We start from the raw sequence: 22085 nt of genomic DNA, 5'->3' as shown, positions 1-22085 counted from the left end.
TTTCCGATAGTGGTGGAGTCTAGGACTAGAGGACACAGACAGAGCGGATGTGGAGAGGATGTTTCCTGTACTGCAGGAGTCTAGGACCAGAGGGCACAGACAGAGTGGATGTAGACAGAGTGTTTCCTGTACTGGGGGAGTCTAGGACCAGAGGACACAGATAGAGTGGATGTAAAGAGGATGTTTGCTGTAGTGGGGGAGTCCAGGACCAGAGGGCACAGATAGGGTGATGTGGAGAGGATGTTTCCGATAGCTGGGGAGTCCAGGACCAGAGGACACAGATAGAGTGGATGTGGAGAGGACGTTTCCGATAGTTGGGGAGTCTAGGACCAGAGGACACAGATATAATGGAAGTGGAGAGGCTGTTTCCTGCAGTGGGGGAGTCCAGGACCAGAGGGCACAGATAGAGTGGATGTGGAGAGGATGTTTCCAATAGTGGCGGAGTCTAGGACCAGAGGATAGAGACAGAGCGGATGTGGAGAGGGTGTTTCCTACAGTGGGGGAATTTAGGATCAGAGGACACAGACAGAGTAGATGTGGAGAGGATGTTTCCTGTAGTCTGGGAGTCTAGGACCAGAGGACACAGATAGAGTGGATGTAAAGAGGATGTTTCCTGTAGTGGGGGAGTCTCGGATCTGTGGACGCAGATAGAGTGGATGTAAAGAGGATGTTTACTGTAGTGGGGGAGTCTGGGATCTGAGGACACAGACAGAGTGGATGTGGAGAGGATGTTTCCTTTAGTGAGATAGTCTCGGACCAGAGGACACAGATAGAGTGATGTGGACTAGATGCTTCCTGTAGTGGGGGAGTCGAGGACCAGGTTGCACAGACAGAGTGGTTGTGAAGAGGATGTTTCCTATAGTGGGAGAGTCTAGCACCAGAAGTCACAGATAGAGTGGACGTGGAGAAGATGTTTCCTGTAGTGGGGGAGTCTAGGACCAACCAGAGGACACAGCCAGAGTGGATGTGGAGAGGATGTTTCCTGTAGTGGGGGAGTCTAGAACCAGAGAACTCCGTTAGAGTGGATGTGGAGAAGATGTTTCCTATCGCGAGGGAGTCTAGGACCAGAGGACACAGATAGAGTGGATGTGGAGATGATGTTTCCTATATAGGGGGAGTCCAGGACCAGAGGACACAGGCAGAGTGGATGTGGAGAGGGTGTTTCCTCTCGTGTGGAGTCCAAGACCAGAGGACACAGACAGAGTGGATGTGGAGAGGATGTTTCCTGTACTGGCGGAGTCTAGGACCAGAGGACACAGACAGAGTGGATGTGGAGAGGATGTTTCCGATAGTGGGGGAGTCTAGGACCAGAGGACACAGACAGAGTGGATGTGGAGAGGCTGTTTCCGATAGTGGAGGAGTCTAGGACCAGAGGACACAGATAGAGTGGACGTGGAGAGGATGTTTCCTAAATTGGGGTGTCTCGGACCAGAGCACACAACAGAGTGGATGTGTAGTGGATGTTTCCTGTAGTGGGGGAATTTAGGACCAGAGGACACAGACAGAGTGGATGTGGAGAGGATGTTTCCGATAGGGGGGGAGTCTAGGACCAGAGGATACAGATATCGTGGATGTGGAGAGGATGTTTCCAATAGTGGTGGCGTCTAGGACCAGAGGACACCGAGAGAGTGGATGTGGAGAGGATGTTTGCTGTAGTGGGGGAGTCCAGGACCAGAGGGCACAGATAGAGTGGATGGGGAGAGGATGTTTCCTGTATTCTGGGAGTCTAGGACCAGAGTACACAGATAGAGTGGATGTAAAGAGGATGTTTCCTGTAGTGCGGGAGTCTTGGACCAGAGGACACAGATAAGGTGGATGTAAAGAGGATGTTTGCTCTATTGGGCTAGTCCAGGACCAGAGGGCACAGATAGAGTGGATAGGGAGAGGATGTTTCAAATAGTGGGGGAATCGAGGACCAGGTTGCACAGACAGAGTGGTTGTGGACAGGATGTTTCCTATCGTGGGGGAGTCTAGGACCAGAGGACACAGACAGGGTGGATGTGGAGAGGATGTTTCCGATAGTGGTGGAGTCTAGGACTAGAGGACACAGACAGAGCGGATGTGGAGAGGATGTTTCCTGTACTGCGGGAGTCTAGGACCAGAGGGCACAGACAGAGTGGATGTAGACAGAGTGTTTCCTGTACTGGGGGAGTCTAGGACCAGAGGATACAGATAGAGTGGATGTAAAGAGGATGTTTGCTGTAGTGGGGGAGTCCAGGACCAGAGGGCACAGATAGAGTGATGTGGACTAGATGCTTCCTGTAGTGGAGGAGTCAAGGACCAGGTTGCACAGACAGAGTGGTTGTGAAGAGGATGTTTCCTATAGTGGGGGAGTCTAGCACCAGAGGACACAGACAGAGCGGATGTGGAGAGGGTGCTTCCTGTAGTGGGGGAATTTAGGATCAGAGGACACAGACAGAGTGGATGTGGAGAGGATGTTTCCGATAGCTGGGGAGTCCAGGACCAGAGGACACAGATAGAGTGGATGTGGAGAGGATGCTTCCCGTAGTGGGGGAGTCTTGGACCAGAGGACACAGACAGAGTGGACGTGGAGAGGATGTTTCCGATAGTGGTGGAGTCTAGGACTAGAGGACACATACAGAGCGGATGTGGAGAGGGTGTTTCCTATAGTGGGGGAGTTTAGCATCAGAGGACACAGACAGAGTGGATGTGGAGAGGATGTTTGCTCTATTGGGCTAGTCCAGGACCAGAGGGCACAGATAGAGTGGATAGGGAGAGGATGTTTCAAATAGTGGGGGAATCGAGGACCAGGTTGCACAGACAGAGTGGTTGTGGACAGGATGTTTCCTACAGTGGGGGAGTCTAGGACCAGAGGACACAGACAGGGTGGATGTGGAGAGGATGTTTCCCAGAGTGGAGGAGTCTGGGACCAAAGAACACAGACAGAATGGATGTGGAGAAGATGCTTCCTGTCGTGGGGGAGGCTAGGACCAGAGGACACAGACAGAGCGGATGTGGAGAGGGTGTTTCCTGCAGTGGGGGAGTTTAGGATCAGAGGACACAGATAGAGTGGATGTGGAGAGGATGCTTCCTGTAGTGGGGAGTCGAGGACCAGGCTGCACAGACAGAGTGGTTGTGGAGAGGATGTTTCCTATCGTGGGGGAGTCGACGACCACAGGGCACAGACAGAGTAGATGTGGAGAGGATGTTTCCGATAGTGGTGGAGTATACGACCAGAGGACACAGACAGAGCGGATGTGGAGAAGATGTTTCCTGTAGTGGGGGAGTCTCGGACCAGAGGACACAGATACAGTGGATATGGAGAGCATGTTTCCTGTAGTGGGGGAGTCTAGGACCTGAGGACAGAGACAGAGTGGATGTGGAGAGGATGTTTCCTGTAGTGGGGGAGTCTCGGACCAGAGGACACAGATATAATGGAAGTGGAGAAGATGCTTCCTGTAGTGGGGGAGTCGAGGACCAGGTTGCACAGACAGAGTGGTTGTGGAGAGGATGTTTCCTATAGTGGGGGAGTCTAGCACCAGAGGACAACGACAGAGTAGATATGGAGAGGATGTTTCCTTTAGTGGGGAAGTCTAGGACCAGAGGACACAGATATAGTGGATGGGGAGAGGGTATTTCCTCTGGTGTGGAGTCTTGACCAGAGGACACAGACAGAGTGGATGTGGAGAGGATGTTTCCTGTAGTAGGGGAGTCTAGGACCAGAGGACACAGACAGAGTAGATGTGGAGAGGATGCTTCCGATAGTTGGGGAGTCTGGGACCAGAGGACACAGATATAGTGGATATGGAGAGGATGATTCCTGTGGTGGGGGAGTCTGGGACCTGAGGACAGAGACAGAGTGGATGTGGAGAGGATTTTTCCTGTAGTGGGGGAGTCGCGGACCAGAGGACACAGATATAAAGGAAGTGGAGAGGATGTTTCCTGCAGTGGCAGAGTCTAGGACCAGAGGACACAGATAGAGTGAATGTAGATAGGATGTTTCCTGTAGTCTGGGAGTCTTGGACCAGAGGACACAGATAGAGTGGATGTAAAGAGGATGTTTGCTCTATTGGGCTAGTCCAGGACCAGAGGGCACAGATAGAGTGGATAGGGAGAGGATGTTTCAAATAGTGGGGGAATCGAGGACCAGGTTGCACAGACAGAGTGGTTGTGGACAGGATGTTTCCTATCGTGGGGGAGTCTAGGACCAGAGGACACAGACAGGGTGGATGTGGAGAGGATGTTTCCGATAGTGGTGGAGTCTAGGACTAGAGGACACAGACAGAGCGGATGTGGAGAGGATGTTTCCTGTACTGCAGGAGTCTAGGACCAGAGGGCACAGACAGAGTGGATGTAGACAGAGTGTTTCCTGTACTGGGGGAGTCTAGGACCAGAGGACACAGATAGAGTGGATGTAAAGAGGATGTTTGCTGTAGTGGGGGAGTCCAGGACCAGAGGGCACAGATAGGGTGATGTGGACTAGATGCTTCCTGTAGTGGAGGAGTCGAGGACCAGGTTGCACAGACAGAGTGGTTGTGAAGAGGATGTTTCCTATCGTGGGGGAGTCTAGCACCAGAGGACACAGACAGAGCGGATGTGGAGAGGGTGCTTCCTGTAGTGGGGGAATTTAGGATCAGAGGACACAGACAGAGTGGATGTGGAGAGGATGTTTCCGATAGCTGGGGAGTCCAGGACCAGAGGACACAGATAGAGTGGATGTGGAGAGGACGTTTCCGATAGTTGGGGAGTCTAGGACCAGAGGACACAGATATAATGGAAGTGGAGAGGCTGTTTCCTGCAGTGGGGGAGTCCAGGACCAGAGGGCACAGATAGAGTGGATGTGGAGAGGATGTTTCCAATAGTGGCAGAGTCTAGGACCAGAGGATAGAGACAGAGCGGATGTGGAGAGGGTGTTTCCTACAGTGGGGGAATTTAGGATCAGAGGACACAGACAGAGTAGATGTGGAGAGGATGTTTCCTGTAGTCTGGGAGTCTAGGACCAGAGGACACAGATAGAGTGGATGTAAAGAGGATGTTTCCTGTAGTGGGGGAGTCTCGGATCTGTGGACGCAGATAGAGTGGATGTAAAGAGGATGTTTACTGTAGTGGGGGAGTCTGGGATCTGAGGACACAGACAGAGTGGATGTGGAGAGGATGTTTCCTTTAGTGAGATAGTCTCGGACCAGAGGACACAGATAGAGTGATGTGGACTAGATGCTTCCTGTAGTGGGGGAGTCGAGGACCAGGTTGCACAGACAGAGTGGTTGTGAAGAGGATGTTTCCTATAGTGGGAGAGTCTAGCACCAGAAGTCACAGATAGAGTGGACGTGGAGAAGATGTTTCCTGTAGTGGGGGAGTCTAGGACCAACCAGAGGACACAGCCAGAGTGGATGTGGAGAGGATGTTTCCTGTAGTGGGGGAGTCTAGAACCAGAGAACTCCGTTAGAGTGGATGTGGAGAAGATGTTTCCTATCGCGAGGGAGTCTAGGACCAGAGGACACAGATAGAGTGGATGTGGAGATGATGTTTCCTATATAGGGGGAGTCCAGGACCAGAGGACACAGGCAGAGTGGATGTGGAGAGGGTGTTTCCTCTCGTGTGGAGTCCAAGACCAGAGGACACAGACAGAGTGGATGTGGAGAGGATGTTTCCTGTACTGGCGGAGTCTAGGACCAGAGGACACAGACAGAGTGGATGTGGAGAGGATGTTTCCGATAGTGGGGGAGTCTAGGACCAGAGGACACAGACAGAGTGGATGTGGAGAGGCTGTTTCCGATAGTGGAGGAGTCTAGGACCAGAGGACACAGATAGAGTGGACGTGGAGAGGATGTTTCCTAAATTGGGGTGTCTCGGACCAGAGCACACAGACAGAGTGGATGTGTAGTGGATGTTTCCTGTAGTGGGGGAATTTAGGACCAGAGGACACAGACAGAGTGGATGTGGAGAGGATGTTTCCGATAGGGGGGGAGTCTAGGACCAGAGGATACAGATATCGTGGATGTGGAGAGGATGTTTCCAATAGTGGTGGCGTCTAGGACCAGAGGACACCGAGAGAGTGGATGTGGAGAGGATGTTTGCTGTAGTGGGGGAGTCCAGGACCAGAGGGCACAGATAGAGTGGATGGGGAGAGGATGTTTCCTGTATTCTGGGAGTCTAGGACCAGAGTACACAGATAGAGTGGATGTAAAGAGGATGTTTCCTGTAGTGCGGGAGTCTAGGATCTGAGGACACAGACAGAGTGGATGTGGAGAGGATGTTTCCTGTAGTGAGATAGTCTCGGACCAGAGGACACAGATAGAGTGATGTGGACTAGATGCTTCCTGTAGTGGAGGAGTCGAGGACCAGGTTGCACAGACAGAGTGGTTGTGAAGAGGATGTTTCCTATAGTGGGGGAGTCTAGCACCAGAGGACACAGACAGAGCGGATGTGGAGAGGGTGCTTCCTGTAGTGGGGGAATTTAGGATCAGAGGACACAGACAGAGTGGATGTGGAGAGGATGTTTCCGATAGCTGGGGAGTCCAGGACCAGATGACACAGATAGAGTGGATGTGGAGAGGATGCTTCCCGTAGTGGGGGAGTCTAGGACCTGAGGACACAGACAGAGTGGATGTGGAGAGGATGTTTCCTGTAGTGGGGGAGTCTCGGACCAGAGCACACAGATAGAGTGCATGTGGAGAAGATGCTTCCTGTAGTGGGGGAGTCTCGGACCAGAGGACACAGATAGAGTGGATGTGGAGAGGATGTTTCCTACAGTGAGGGAGTCAACGACCAGAGGCCATAGACAGAGTGGATGTGGAGAGGATGTTTCCTGTAGTGGGGGAGTCTAGGACCAGAGGCCACAGAAACAATGGATGTGGAGAGGATGTTTCCTGTAGTGGTGGAGTCTAGAACCAGAGGTCACAGACAGAGTGGACGTGGAGAAGATGTTTCCTATAGTGGGGGAGTCTAGGACTAGAGGACACAGCCAGAGTGGATGTGGAGAGGGTATTTCCTATAGTGGGGAGTCTAGGACCAGAGCACACAGATAGAGTGGATGTGGAGAGTATGCTTCCTGTAGTGGCGGAGTCTAGGACCAGAGGACACAGACAGAGTGGATGTGGAGAGGATGTTTTCTATAGTGGAGGAGTCTTGGACCAGAGCACACAGACAGAGTGGATGTGGAGAGGATGTTTCCTGTAGTGGTGGAGTCAAGGACCAGAGGACACGGAGAGAGTGGATGTGGAGAGGATGTTTTCTATAGTGGAGGAGTCTAGGACCAGGGGACACAGCCAGAGTGGATGTGGAGAGGGTATTTCCTATAGTGGGGAGTCTAGGACCAGAGCACACAGATAGAGTGGATGTGGAGAGTATGCTTCCTGTAGTGGCGGAGTCTAGGACCAGAGGACACAGACAGAGTGGATGTGGAGAGGATGTTTTCTATAGTGGAGGAGTCTTGGACCAGAGCACACAGACAGAGTGGATGTGGAGAGGATGTTTCCTGTAGTGGTGGAGTCAAGGACCGGAGGACACGGAGAGAGTGGATGTGGAGAGGATGTTTTCTGTAGTGGAGGAGTCTAGGACCAGGGGACACAGACAGAATGGATGTGCAGAGGATGTTTCCTATCGTGGGGGAGTCTCGGACCAGAGGACACAGACATAGTGGATGTGGAGAGGATGTTTCCGATAATGGGGGAGTCTAGGACCAGAGGACTCAGACAGAGTGGATGTGGAGGGGGTGTTTCCTGTAGTGGGGGAGTCTTGGACTAGAGGACACAGATAGAGTGGATGTGGAGAGCGTGTTTCCTATAGTGGGGGAGTCTGGGACCAGAGGACATAGACAGAGAGAATGTGGAGAGGATGTTTCCGATAGTGGGGGAGTCTAGGACCAGAGGACACAGATAGTGTGGATGTGGAGAGGATGTTTCCTGTTGTTGGAGAGTCTAAGACCAGAGGTCAGGGATAGAGTGGATGTGGAGAAGATGTTTCCTATCGTGAGGGAGTCTAGGACCAGAGGACACAGACAGAGTAATGTGGAGAGGGTGTTTCCTGTAGTGGTGGAGTCTAGGACCAGAGGTCAGAGATAGAGTGGATGTGGAGAAGATGTTTCCTATCGTGAGGGAGTCTAGGACCAGAGGACACAGACAGAGTAATGTGGAGAGGGTGTTTCCTGTAGTGGTGGAGTCTAGGACCAGAGGTCACAGATATAGTGGATGTGGAGAGGATGTTTCCTGTAGTGGTGGAGTCTGGGACCAGAGGACACAGGTGGAGTGGATGTGGAGACAATGTTTCCTGTCGTGGGGGAGTCTAGGACCAGAGGACATAGATAGAGTGGATGTGGAGAGGATGTTTTCCTCTAGTGGGGGAGTCTAGGACCAGAGGGAACAGCCTCAGAATACAAGTATGTCTTTTTATATGAGAACTGAGGAGGAATTTCTTTAGCCAGAGGGTGGTGAATCTGTGGAATTCATTGCCATAGACAGTTGTGGAGGCTAAACTATTTGGTATAATTAGAGCAGAGTCTGATAGGTTCCTAATTAATAGGGGTATCAAAGGTTATGGGGAGAAGGCAGGAGAATGGGGTTGAAAAGGAAAATAAATCAGCCATGATGGAATGGTGGAGCAGATTTGATGGGCTGAAATGAATAATTCTACTCCTATGTTCAACAGCGGTAGGGGCAGAGAGCCGGGTGGGGGGGGCGGGGGTGCGAAGGTGAGTGTTAATTTATTTACGGGGGGGCAATGATGGTTGAGGGTTCATTTGTTTACAGAGAGTGGGGGGGGCAGTAAAAATCAGGAAGATCAGCAATTTCTGAGATATTCAAACAACTCAACAATCATTCCACAGTCAAAATCACTTAGATTACATTTCTTCCCCATTCTGATGTTTTGTCTGAACAATAATCAAACCTCTTGACCATGTCTGCATGCTTTAATGCACTGAGTTTCTGCCACATGATTGGCTGATTAACGTTTGCATTAATGAGCCTCATAAAATGGCCACTGAGTGTCGAAAGAACGGGTAAGAAACTTTCTCCCCACAGCAACAGTATTTAAAACACTAGGGCTATCTTTAGGCTAGACCCTAGGTTAAACCCCAGGGTTCTATACGGGGAGAAAATCCAGGAATCTGAGATGCAGGGCTCTTGGGAGTCTTTGTGCAGGTTGAGTTGCTGGTGAGGAAGGCAAATGCCATGTTCGCATTCATTTCAAGAGGTCTAGAATACAAGAGCAGCGATGTGATGCTGAGGCTTTATAAGACACTGGTGAGAAACAAGATTGGGAAAAGGAACTTAATTTGACTTTTATGACAGAGGACTGGACACAGATTCTGAAGTTGGTTAACTCTTCTTCGAAAACAACAGGAATTCTGCAGATGCTGGAAATTCAAGCAACACCCATCAAAGTTGCTGGTGAACGCAGCAGGCCAGGCAGCATCTCTAGGAAGAGGTGCAGTCGACGTTTCAAGCCGAGACGCTTCGTCAGGACTAACTGAAGGAAGAGTGAGTAAGGGATTTGAAAGTTGGAGGGGGAGGAGGAGATCCAAAATGATAGGAGAAGACAGGAGGGGGAGGGATAGAGCCAAGAGCTGGACAGGTGATAGGCAAAAGGGGATATGAGAGGATCATGGGACAGGAGGTCCGGGAAGAAAGACAAGGGGGGGGGACCCAGAGGATGGGCAAGGGGTATAATCAGAGGGACAGAGGGAGAAAAAGGAGAGTGAGAGAAAGAATGTGTGCATAAAAATAAGTAACAGATGGGGTACGAGGGGGAGGTGGGGCCTTAGCGGAAGTTAGAGAAGTCGATGTTCATGCCATCATGTTGGAGGCTACCCAGACGGAATATAAGGTGTTGTTCCTCCAACCTGAGTGTGGCTTCATCTTTACAGTAGAGGAGGCCGTGGATAGACATGTCAGAATGGGAATGGGTCTGCGTCAGGTCTCGCCAATATATAAAAGGCCACATCGGGAGCACAGGACGCAGTATTCAGCAAAGCGGTCTCCCAGTCTGCGTCGGTTCAGCAAAGCGGTCTCCCAGTCTGCGTCACTTATCCGTGTAAGCGGTACAAGTGCTACACATGCCCTTACACTTCCTCCCTTACCACCATTCAGGGCCCCAAACAGTCCTTCCAGGTGAGGCAACACTTCACCTGTGAGTCGGCTGGGGTGATATACTGCGTCCGGTGCTCCCGATGTGGCCTTTTATATATTGGTGAGACCCGACGCAGACTGGGAGACCGCTTTGCTGAACATCTACGCTCTGTCCGCCAGAGAAAGCAGGATCTCCCAGTGGCCACACATTTTAATTCCACATCCCATTCCCATTCCGACATGTCTATCCACGGCCTCCTCTACTGTAAAGATGAAGCCACACTCAGGTTGGAGGAACAACACAAAGCTTTTTGTATGACACATGGCTCCGGGGTTGATCACCTAATGGGTTTTTCCCCTCATTTTTCTTCGCTTTAGTCGGAGTTTTTTTCTCTTTTTTTGTCACCAAAATTTTTTCAATCTTTGAAACAATTTTTTTTTGAGACATTATGAGTGCTGCCTACTTGGAACGTTTGATGCCTCTGGGTCTGTACTCGCTGGAATTCAGAAGGATGAGTAGGGTTCTCATTGAAACCTTTCAAATGTTGAAAGGCCCAGACAGAGTAGATGTGGAGAAGATGTTTCCCATGGTGGGAGAGTCCAGGACAAGTCGGCACAGCCTTAGGATAGAGGGGTGTCCTTTCAAAACAGAGATGCAGAGAAATTTCTTTAGAGAGTGGTGAATTTGCGGAATTTGCTGCCACATGCAGCTGTGGAGGCCAGGTTGTTGGGTGTATTTAAGGCCGAGATTGATATGTTCTCGATTGGACATGGCATCAAAAGTTACGGGGAGGAGGCCAGGAACTGGGGTTGAGAAGGGGAAAAAAAAGGGTCAGCCATGATTGAATGGCGGAGCAGATTCAATGGGCCAGGTGGCCTAATTCTGCTCCTATGGCTTATGGTTATGTTTAGGATAAGGGAGAAGAAGGGATCTGGGGAAAGGTGGGAAAGTTTTCATCCAGAAGTTAGGCTGGATGTTAGGAAACACTGCCCAAGGATGTGCTGCAGACAAAGACTCATAACATTCAATTAGCATCCAGCCGATACCTGGAATCACCAGGGGTCTTTATTTAGAATCATTTATTTTGTTGAGAGATATAACCGTGGAACTGGTCTTTCCGGCCCCCCAATTTACAACAACCAATTAACCTACTAATCAGTGTGGGAGGGAACCAAACGTGGGCATGGTGAATGCATGAACTCCTAACAGACAGCAGCGAAATTGAACTCTAAATGTTGATGCACCGAGCTGCAACAGCGTCACAACAACCGCTACACTAGTGTGGCATCGAAGGCCAACCCGCGCACATATGCTGGGATCGCAGGAAGGGGGGTGGTGGTTGAAGGGGTTAGGTAAAGAGAACAAGGGTCGATGGAATAGGAACAACTGTGGAAGAAATGGAAGGAAAACAGGACTCCCTCACATTCCCACACCCCACGACGTGGGCCAATCACTCACCAGTTACGCTGGGGGTATCCATACATGGCAGGCAGGCAAGGCAGAGCCAGAAATACAGAGCGGCCACGGGCAAACGACTGCAGAAAGAGGTTCTTGAGGGGGCCGAAGTTTGTGACGCCAATCTGGTCATGAAGCAACTGCAGGGCGGAATAGCAGATTTAAAAGGGGAGAAGTCATTACTGTCCTCTGACAACACACACATTAGCCATCCCTGAGACCCAAAAACATCCCACACAAGATGGCAGATAGTGACTTACCCGAGCTGCAGTCTCGAAAGATCCTGCAACGAGGTGATCGGCGGCCAGTTGGGAGTTATTACACCAAACCTACCAGGAGCAGGAAGGGAACAGCGTGAGTGGAAGAGCGAGACGACAGCTATGTGAGTATGATGAGCAGCAGCGGTGGGGGAGACAACACCTAGCTAAGAGGTTATGGCGCCCAATAGCAACTCCTTTGCTTGCATCTTCGAAAACAGCTCTATTTCCATCTTTAATATCTCTAGTTTTACCCTTCCGGGTTCTTTTGAAGACCCTGACCTGGAGTTACACGTTGACTACGGTTCTTGGTGGGAATGGGGCCTGCTCTCGGGGTTCCACAATCGTCCACGATTTGGCACCCCAAAGTCTCAGCCCAAGATTTCAGCACGGATTTAGAAGCCTGGGATCTCAAGGAACTGGAGACAGGCGGATCAAGGGTCAGTGTCACCACAGGAGACCCATGTATCGTTGGGGGAGTCGGAAACACTAAAAAGCAGTGGATACAGCCCAGTCCATCACAGGTAAGGCCCTCCCCACCATTCAGCACATCGTCATGGAATGCTGTTGCAGAAAGAAGCATCGACCATGACAGACCCCCAACACCCAGGCCATGCTCTGTTTTTGCAGCTCCTATCAGGAAGGAGGAACAGGAGCCTCAGGCCCCACACCACCAGGTTCAGGTACAGGAGCCTCAGGCCCCACACCATCAGGTTCAGGAACAGGAGCCTCAGGCCCCACACCACCAGGTTCAGGAGCAGGAACCACAGGCCCCACATCACCAGGTTCAGGAACAGGAACCACAAGCCCCACACCACCAGGTTCAGGAACAGGAGCCTCAGGCCCCACACCACCAGGTTCAGGAACAGGAGCCTCAGGCCCCACACCACCAGGTTCAGGAACAGGAACCACAGGCCCCACATCACCAGGTTCAGGTACAGGAGCCTCAGGCCCCACAACACCAGGTTCAGGAACAGGAGCCTCAGGCCCCACACCACCAGGTTCAGGTACAGGAGCCTCAGGCCCCACACCACCAGGTTCAGGTACAGGAACCACAGGCCCCACACCACCAGGTTCAGGAACAGGAGCCTCAGGCCCCACACCACCAGGTTCAGGAACAGGAGCCTCAGGCCCCACATCACCAGGTTCAGGAACAGGAACCTCAGGCCCCACATCACCAGGTTCAGGAACAGGAGCCTCAGGCCCCACACCACCAGGTTCAGGAACAGGAGCCACAGGCCCCACACCACCAGGTTCAGGAACAGGAACCACAGGCCCCACACCACCAGGTTCAGGTACAGGAGCCTCAGGCCCCACACCACCGGGTTCAGGAACAAGAGCCTCAGGCCCCACACCACCAGGTTCAGAACAGGAACCACAGGCCCCACATCACCAGGTTCAGAACAGGAACCACAGGCCCCACACCACCAGGTTCAGCAACAGGAACCACAGGCCCCACATCACCAGGTTCAGGAACAGGAGCCTCAGGCCCCACACCATCAGTTCAGAACAGGAGCCTCAGGCCCCACACCACCAGGTTCAGGAACAGGAACCACAAGCCCCACACCACCAGGTTCAGGTACAGGAGCCTCAGGCCCCACACCACCAGGTTCAGGAACAGGAACCACAGGCCCCACACCACCAGGTTCAGGAACAGGAACCACAGGCCCCACACCACCAGGTTCAGGAACAGGAGCCTCAGGCCCCACACCATCAGTTCAGAACAGGAGCCTCAGGCCCCACACCACCAGGTTCAGGAACAGGAACCACAGGCCCCACACCACCAGGTTCAGAAACAGGAGCCTCAGGCCCCACACCACCAGGTTCAGAAACAGGAGCCTCAGGCCCCACACCACCAGGTTCAGGTACAGGAGCCTCAGGCCCCACACCACCAGGTTCAGGAACAGGAACCACAGGCCCCACACCACCAGGTTCAGGAACAGGAACCACAGGCCCCACACCACCAGGTTCAGGAACAGGAACCACAGGCCCCACACCACCAGGTTCAGGAACAGGAACCACAGGCCCCACACCACCAGGTTCAGCAACAGGAACCTCAGGCCCCACACCACCAGGTTCAGGAACAGGAGCCTCAGGCCCCACACCACCAGGTTCAGGTACAGGAGCCTCAGGCCCCACATCACCAGGTACAGCAACAGGAGCCTCAAGCTCCACACCACCAGGTTTAGCAACAGGAGCCTCAGGCCCCACATCACCAGGTTCAGGAACAGGAGCCTCAGGCCCCACACCACCAGTTCAGGTACAGGAGCCTCAGGCCCCACACCACCAGGTACAGGAACAGGAACCACAGGCCCCACACCATCAGGTACAGGAACAGGAGCCTCAGGCCCCACACCACCAGGTTCAGCAACAGGAACCTCAGGTCCCACATCACCAGGTTCAGGAACAGGAGCCTCAGGCCCCACACCACCAGGTTCAGGAACAGGAGCCTCAGGCCCCACACCATCAGTTCAGAACAGGAACCACAGGCCCCACACCACCAGGTTCAGGAACAGGAACCTCAGGCCCCACACCATCAGGTTCAGGAGCAGGAGCCTCAGGCTCCACACCACCAGGTTCAGGAACAGGAGCCTCAGGCCCCACATCACCAGGTTCAGGAACAGGAGCCTCAGGCCCCACACCACCAGGTTCAGGAACAGGAACCACAGGCTCCACACCACCAGGTACAGGAACAGGAGCCTCAGGCCCCACACCACCAGGTTCAGGAACAGGAACCACAGGCCCCACATCACCAGGTTCAGGAACAGGAACCACAAGCCCCACACCACCAGGTTCAGGTACAGGAGCCACAGGTCCCACACCACCAGGTACAGGAACAGGAGCCACAGGCCCCACACCACCAGGTTCAGGAACAGGAACCACAGGCCCCACATCACCAGGTTCAGGAACAGGAGCCACAGGTCCCACACCATCAGGTTCAGGAACAGGAACCACAGGCCCCACACCACCAGGTTCAGCAACAGGAGCCTCAGGCCCCACACCACCAGGTTCAGGAACAGGAACCACAGGCCCCACATCACCAGGTTCAGGAACAGGAACCACAAGCCCCACACCACCAGGTTCAGGAACAGGAGCCTCAGGCCCCACACCACCAGGTTCAGGAACAGGAGCCTCAGGCCCCACACCACCAGGTTCAGGAACAGGAGCCTCAGGCCCCACACCACCAGGTTCAGCAACAGGAGCCTCAGGCCCCACACCACCAGGTTCAGGTACAGGAGCCTCAGGCCCCACATCACCAGGTTCAGGAACAGGAGCCTCAGGCCCCACACCACCAGGTTCAGGAACAGGAGCCTCAGGCCCCACACCACCAGGTTCAGGAACAGGAGCCTCAGGCCCCACACCACCAGGTTCAGGAACAGAAGCCTCAGGCCCCACATCACCAGGTTCAGGAACAGGAGCCTCAGGCCCCACACCACCAGGTTCAGGAACAGGAGCCTCAGGCCCCACACCACCAGGTTCAGGTACAGGAGCCACAGGTCCCACACCACCAGGTTCAGGAACAGGAGCCTCAGGCCCCACACCACCAGGTTCAGGAACAGGAGCCTCAGGCCCCACATCACCAGGTTCAGGAACAGGAGCCTCAGGCCCCACACCACCAGGTTCAGGAACAGGAACCACAGGCCCCACACCACCAGGTTCAGGAACAGGAGCCTCAGGCCCCACACCACCAGGTTCAGGAACAGGAACCACAAGCCCCACACCACCAGGTTCAGAACAGGAACCACAAGCCCCACACCACCAGGTTCAGGAACAGGAACCACAAGCCCCACACCACCAGGTTCAGAACAGGAACCACAAGCCCCACACCACCAGGTTCAGGAGCAGGAACCACAAGCCCCACACCACCAGGTACAGGAACAGGAGCCACAGGCCCCACAACACCAGGTTCAGGAACAGGAACCACAAGCCCCACACCACCAGGTTCAGGAGCAGGAACCACAAGCCCCACACCACCAGGTACAGGAACAGGAGCCACAGGCCCCACAACACCAGGTTCAGGAACAGGAACCACAAGCCCCACACCACCAGGTTCAGGAGCAGGAACCACAAGCCCCACACCACCAGGTACAGGAACAGGAGCCACAGGCCCCACAACACCAGGTTCAGGAACAGGAACCTCAGGCCCCACACCACCAGGTTCAGGTACAGGAACCACAGGCCCCACACCACCAGGTTCAGGAGCAGGAACCACAAGCCCCACATCACCAGGTACAGGAACAGGAGCCACAGGCCCCACACCACCAGGTTCAGGTACAGGAGCCTCAGGCCCCACACCACCAGGTTCAGGAATAGTCATTACCCCTCAGCCATCAGGCTCTTGAACCAGAGTATATAACTTCACTCACCCCAGCATTGAACTGTTCCCAGAAGCTCTAGACTCACTTTCAAGGACTCTTCACCCCAGGTTCGCGATATTTATTGCTTATTTGTTTGTTATTATGTAGGGATTTTTTTTTTTCCTCTTTGCACATTTGGTTGTCTTTTGTACACTGGTTTTATGCCCTGTTGGGGTTGGTCTTTCATCAATTCTATTGTTTCTTAATCCCCACAAAAATGAAATTCAGGGTTGTATATGATGACATTTACGCACTTCAATAATTAATTTACTTTGAACACACACCCTTGTGATGGCAACATCAATGGTCATTCTGGGCATGAAGTTGTGGCAAGTGCTTATTTTGCAGACATTAAAAAGCCAATCACGGCAGTAGCCATTTTCTGGACTGGACAGGACAGTTGCAGCCATTTTTATCATTTTATTTTTAATTAGAGATACAGCACAGTACCAGGCCCTTCCGGCCCAACTAGCCCTCACCAACCTCCCCCCACCCCCCGGCCCAACTAGCCCTCACCAACCTCCCCCCACCCCCGTGTGAACAATGACCCATCTATGTTGGACTGTGGCAGAATTGAAGCGTGGTCACTGGTGCTCTAAAGCATTCCACTGAACACAACGCTGCTGTCCCACCCTCTGTATGCACCAAACAGTCACGACCCCCAGAACAGTGCCCACTTTTACACTGGGATTCATGTCAGTCACGCTGTTGGCCACCATGGGCCTTGATGCCAGCAAGACTGGCTGACATTTTGTGCCCTGGGAACAGTCTCTTGAGGGAGGTGGGCATCCCACCCACGTCACCTACCTGCGCAGGGCTGCTCCCTCGGGAGGGCGAGACGAAGAATCCATCTGCAGGTCCTCCTCCTGCACTTCCACCGAGTTCCTGGGGATGAGACACGCAGTTTCACAGGGTGAGAGAAAGAGGCTAGTCAAAGATGGCGAGCAAGCTCAGAAAGAGACTGGAGATTCTCCCTTCCCATGGAGAGGCTGACAGAGGGCACACACACCAGCACTGAATTGCACTAACTGAAGGAAAAGGATGCTTACCAGTTCAGCAGGCAAGTCCAGATCCTCCTCCACATCCCAACCACCTCCTTCCTCTGTGGCCCTGGCTGTATCCTCTCCAAATGCATCAGCGGCATCCACAAAGCCATCTGCCAATTAGGGACATGGGGAGAGGAAGGAGGGAGAGGGGGAGAGGGGTCAATGAGAAGGGGAGGGGAGAGAGGGGGCAATGGGAGGGGGTGGAGAGAAGGGACAATGAGAGGGGGAGGGGAGAGGAGAGAGGGGGCAATGGGAGGGGGAGGGGAGAGAGGGGACAATGGGAGGGGGAGGGGGAGAAAGGGGACAATGAGAGGGGAGGGGAGAGGGGAGAGGGGGGCAATGGGAGGGGGCGGGGAGAGGGGACAATGAGAGGGGGAGGGGAGAGGAGAGAGGGGGCAATGGGAGGGGGAGGGGAGAGGAGGGGGGGCAATGGGAGGGGGAGGGGAGGGGGGGCAGAGGGGACAATGGGAGGGGGAGGGGGAGAAAGGGGACAATGAGAGGGGGAGGGGAGAGGGGAGAGGGGAGAGGGGAGAGGGGGACCATGGGAGGGGGTGGGGAGAGGGGGGCAATGGGAGGGGGCGGGGAGAGGGGGACAATGGGAGGGGGTGGGGAGAGGGGGGCAATGGGAGGGGGCGGGGAGAGGGGGGCAATGGGAGGGGGCGGGGAGAGGGGGGCAATGGGAAGGGGAGGGGACAATGAGAGGGGGAGGGGACAATGAGAGGGGGAGGGGACAATGAGAGGGGGAGGGGGAGAGAGGGGGCATTGGGGGGGGGGAGATTTCAACAAATTCCAATTAATTCACAAAACCTTTAGACCACAAGATATAGGAGCAGAATTAGGCCATTCAGCCCAACAAGTCTGCTCAGCCATTCCGTCACGGCTGATCCCGAATCCCACTCAACCCCATACACCTGCCTTCTCGCCGTATCCTTCGATGTCCTGCACGATCAGGAAACAAACAACTTCCACCTTGAATATACTCACAGACCAGGCCTCCACCACCATCTGTGGCAGAGCATTCCCCAGATTCACCATACTCTGACTCACAAAAAAACCCTCCTTACCTCTGTTCTAAAAGGTCGCCCCTCAATTTTGAGGCTGTGCCCTCTAGTTCTGGATACCCCAACAGAGGAGACATTCTCTCCACATCCTATCTAGTCTTTTCAACATTCAGTACGTTTCATGAGATCTCCTGCATTCTTCTAAATTCCAGTGAGTACAGGCCCAAAGCCGCCAAATGCTCCTCATATGTTAACCCCTTCATTCCTGGAATCATCCTCATGAATCTCCTCTGGACTCTCTCCAATGACAACACATCCTTTGAGATAAGGGGCCCAAAACAGTTGACAATACTCAAAGTGCAGCCTGACTGGTGTCTTATTAAGTTTCAGCATTATCTCCTTGCTTTTATATTCTATTCCCCTTGAAATAAATGACAACATTGCATTTGCCTTCTTTACCACAGACTCAACCTGTAAATTAGCCTTCTGGGGGTCTTGCACGAGGATTCCTTAGTCCCTTTTCATCTCCGATGTTTGAATTTTCTCCCTATTTAGATAATATTCTGCATATTTTACCAAAATGCTTATCATACATTTCCCAACACTGTATTCTATCTGCTACTTTTTTGCCCATTCTTCCAATTTGTCTAAGTCCTGCAGCAATCGAATTGAATTGAATTGACTTTATTTCTTACATCCTTCACATACACGAGTAGAAATCTTTACTTTACGTCTCTGTCTGAATGTGCAATGTGCAAATTACAGTAATTTGTTATAAAGCGTATGTACAGTAAGATATACAATCAAACAGTCAATATAGCTTAGAAATCCAGTTGTGTCAGAGTGAATTAAGCAGTCTGATGGCCTGGTGAAAGCTGTCCTGGAGCCTGTTGGTCCTGGCTTTTATGCTGCAGTACTGTTTCCCAGATGGCAGCAGCTGGAACAGTTTGTGGTTGGGGTGACTCGGGTCTCCAAAGATCCTTCAGGCCCTTTTTATGCACCTGTCACTGTGTGTCCTGAATATTGGGAAGTTCACATCCACAGATGCGTTGGGCTGTCCGCACCACTCTCCGCAGTGTCATGCGATTGAGGGAAGTACAGTTCCCATACCAGTCAGTGATACGGGCAACACACATCAAAGTTGCTGGTGAACACAGCAGGCCAGGCAGCATCTCTAGGAAAAGGTATAGTCGACGTTTCAGGCCAAGACCCTTTGTCAGGACTAACTGAAGAAAGAGCTAGTAAGAGATTTAAAAGTGGGAGGGGGAGATCCAAAATGATAGGAGAAGACAGGAGGGGAAGACAGGTGATACAGGCAGTCAGGATGCTCTCAATTATGACTTTGTAAAAAGTCCTTCAAATTTGGGGACTCATGTCGAACTTCTTCAACCATCTGAGGTGAAAGAGGCGCTGTTATGCTTTTTTCACCACAGAGCCGGTATGTACAGACCACGAGATCCTCAGTGATGTTTATACCGAGGAACTTGAAGCTGTTCACCTTCTGAACCCCAGATTCATTGATGTCAATAGGGGTTAGCCTGTCTCCATTCCTCCTGTGGTCCACCTTTGTTTTTGTGACAATGAGGGAGAGATTGTTTTCCTGACACCACTGTATCAGGGAAATGACTTCTTCTCTGCAGGCTCCCTCGTTATTTTTCAGATAAGGCCAATCAGTGTAGTATCATCTGCAAATGTAATGAGTAGATTGGAGCTGTGGGTGGCTCCTGTGTTGAGGGTCAGAGGGGCATAGGTGAGGGAGCCCACTCTTAGAACCTGCTGGCGATCTGACAGGAAGTCCATGACCCAGCTGCACAAGGCAGGGTGAAGGCCGAGGTCTCTGAGCTTCTGTCGAGCCTGAATGGAATTATGGTGTTGAATGGTGAACTGTAGTCCAACAACAGCATTCTCACATGAGCATCCTTCTTCTCCAGATGTGTAAGGACAGTGTGCAGATCTGTGGCTATTACATCATCTGTTGATGGTTGTGTCGGTAGGCAAATTGTAGGGGGATCCAGTTTGGGTGGTAGCAAGCTGCAGATATAGTCCTTGACCAGTCGCTCAAAGCATTTGCTTATTATTGAGGTGAGTGTGACAGGATGCCAGTCATTCAGACGTGTTACCTTCATCTTTTTATGTACAGGGACAACGGTGGGTGTTTTGAAGGGCACACAACACTGGGAGAGGGAGAGTAAACACACCTGCCAGTTGTGCTGCACACATCCTGAGCACCCGGCCTGGGATGCCGTCCGGTCCCGCAGCCTTGTGACTGTCCACTCATGGGAAACACCTGTGTACTTCGGCCTCAGAGATGACCAAGGTGCAGGTCGCATCAGCGGCTCAGTGTTGGCGACATCAAACTGAGCGTAAAGAAGGATTCAGCTCATCTGGGAGAGAAGCAGTGATGTTGGAAACTCCACTGCGTTTAGCTTTGAAGTCTGTGATGGTATGCAGACCTAGCCATAAGCTATGTGTTATTGGTGGAGAGTTGTGTCTGGATCTTGTCCCTGCATTGTTGTTTCGCTGCCTTGATGACTTTGCCTAGAAGGTAGCTGCAGTTCTGAAGATCCTGGTGGTTACCGGCAGTGAGAGCTCCGTCTCGCACGGTGAGTGCGGAGCGCTTAGTTCCTGGTGGTTACCGGCAGTGAGAGCTCCATCTCGCATGGTGAGTGCGGCGTGCACAGAACTGTTAGTTCCTGGTGGTTACCGGCAGTGAGAGCTCCGTCTCACACGGTGAGTGCAGCGTGCACAGAACTGTTAGTTCCTGGTGGTTACCGGCAGTGAGAGCTCCGTCTCGCACGGTGCGCACGGAACTGTTAGTTCCTGGTGGTTACCGGCAGTGAGAGCTCCGTCTCGCACGGTGCGCACGGAACTGTTAGTTCCGGGTGGTTACCGGCAGTGAGAGCTCCGTCTCGCACGGTGCGCACAGAACTGTTAGTTCCTGGTGGTTACCAGCAGTGAGAGCTCCGTCTCGCATGGTGTGCACGAAACTGTGGATCCTGGTGGTTACTGGCAGTGAGAGCTCAGTCTCGCACGGAACTGTTAGTTCCTGGTGGTTACCGGCACTGAGAGCTCCGACTCGCACGGTGCGCACGGAACTGTTAGTTCCTGGTGGGTACCGGCAGTGAGAGCTCTGTCTCGCACGGTGCGCACGGAAATGTGGATCCTGGTGGTTACCGGCAGTGAGAGCTCCGTCTCGCACGGTGCACACAGAACTGTGGATCGTGGTGGTTACCGGCAGTAAGAGCTCCGTCTCACACGGAGCGCATGGAACTGTTAGTTCCTGGTGAGTACCGGCAGTGAGAGTTCCGTCTCGCACGGTGCGCACGGAACTGTGGATCCTGGTGGTTACTGGCAGTGAGAGCTCCATCCCGCACAGTGCGCACGGAACTGTTAGTTCCCGGTGGGAACCAGCAGTGAGAGCTCCGTCTCGCACGGTGCGCACGGAACTGTTAGTTCCTGGTGGTTACCGGCAGTGAGAGCTCCGTCTCGCACATGCGCACGGAACTGTGGATTCTGGTGGTTACCGGCAGTGAGAGCTCCGTCTCGCACGGTGCGCATGGAGCTGTTAGTTCCTGGTGGGTACCAGCAGTGAGAGCTCCGTCTCGCACGGTGAGTGCGGCGCGCACAGAACTGCTAGTTCCTGGTGGTTACCGGCAGTGAGAGCTCCGTCTCGCACGGTGCGCACAGAACTGTTAGTTCCTGGTGGGTACCGGCAGTGAGAGCTCCGTATCGCACGGTGAGTGTGGCGCACTTAGTTCCTGGTGGTTACCGGGAGTGAGAGCTCTGTCTCGCATGGTTAGTGCGGTGCACACAGAACTGTGGATCCAGGGTTTCTAGTTTGGATAGACCCTGACTGATTTTAGTGGGACAACATCCTCAATGTACTTCTGAATGAAGCTTGTGACCCCTTTCATAAACTCGGGGACATCCTCATCAGGA

At 53.0% G+C, this 22085-nt stretch overlaps 1 protein-coding gene across 1 annotated transcript in view; it reads right to left on the bottom strand.

Annotated features, from left to right (window-relative positions):
• Positions 1–22085, bottom strand: part of copa (COPI coat complex subunit alpha) — a 198873-nt gene that overhangs the window by 57241 nt on the left and 119547 nt on the right. Inside the window, exons 22-25 of the mRNA XM_063042473.1 lie at positions 17149–17255; positions 16907–16984; positions 11745–11813; positions 11488–11624 (exon numbers count right to left, since the gene is read on the bottom strand). Of these exons, the coding sequence (XP_062898543.1) occupies positions 11488–11624; positions 11745–11813; positions 16907–16984; positions 17149–17255 (391 nt within the window). The remainder of the gene's footprint in view (positions 1–11487; positions 11625–11744; positions 11814–16906; positions 16985–17148; positions 17256–22085) is intronic.

This window comes from Mobula hypostoma, chromosome 3 (genome assembly GCF_963921235.1).
Source record: "Mobula hypostoma chromosome 3, sMobHyp1.1, whole genome shotgun sequence".
Lineage (NCBI taxonomy): Eukaryota > Metazoa > Chordata > Chondrichthyes > Myliobatiformes > Myliobatidae > Mobula > Mobula hypostoma.
This window is presented reverse-complemented; position numbering and strand designations above follow the sequence as displayed.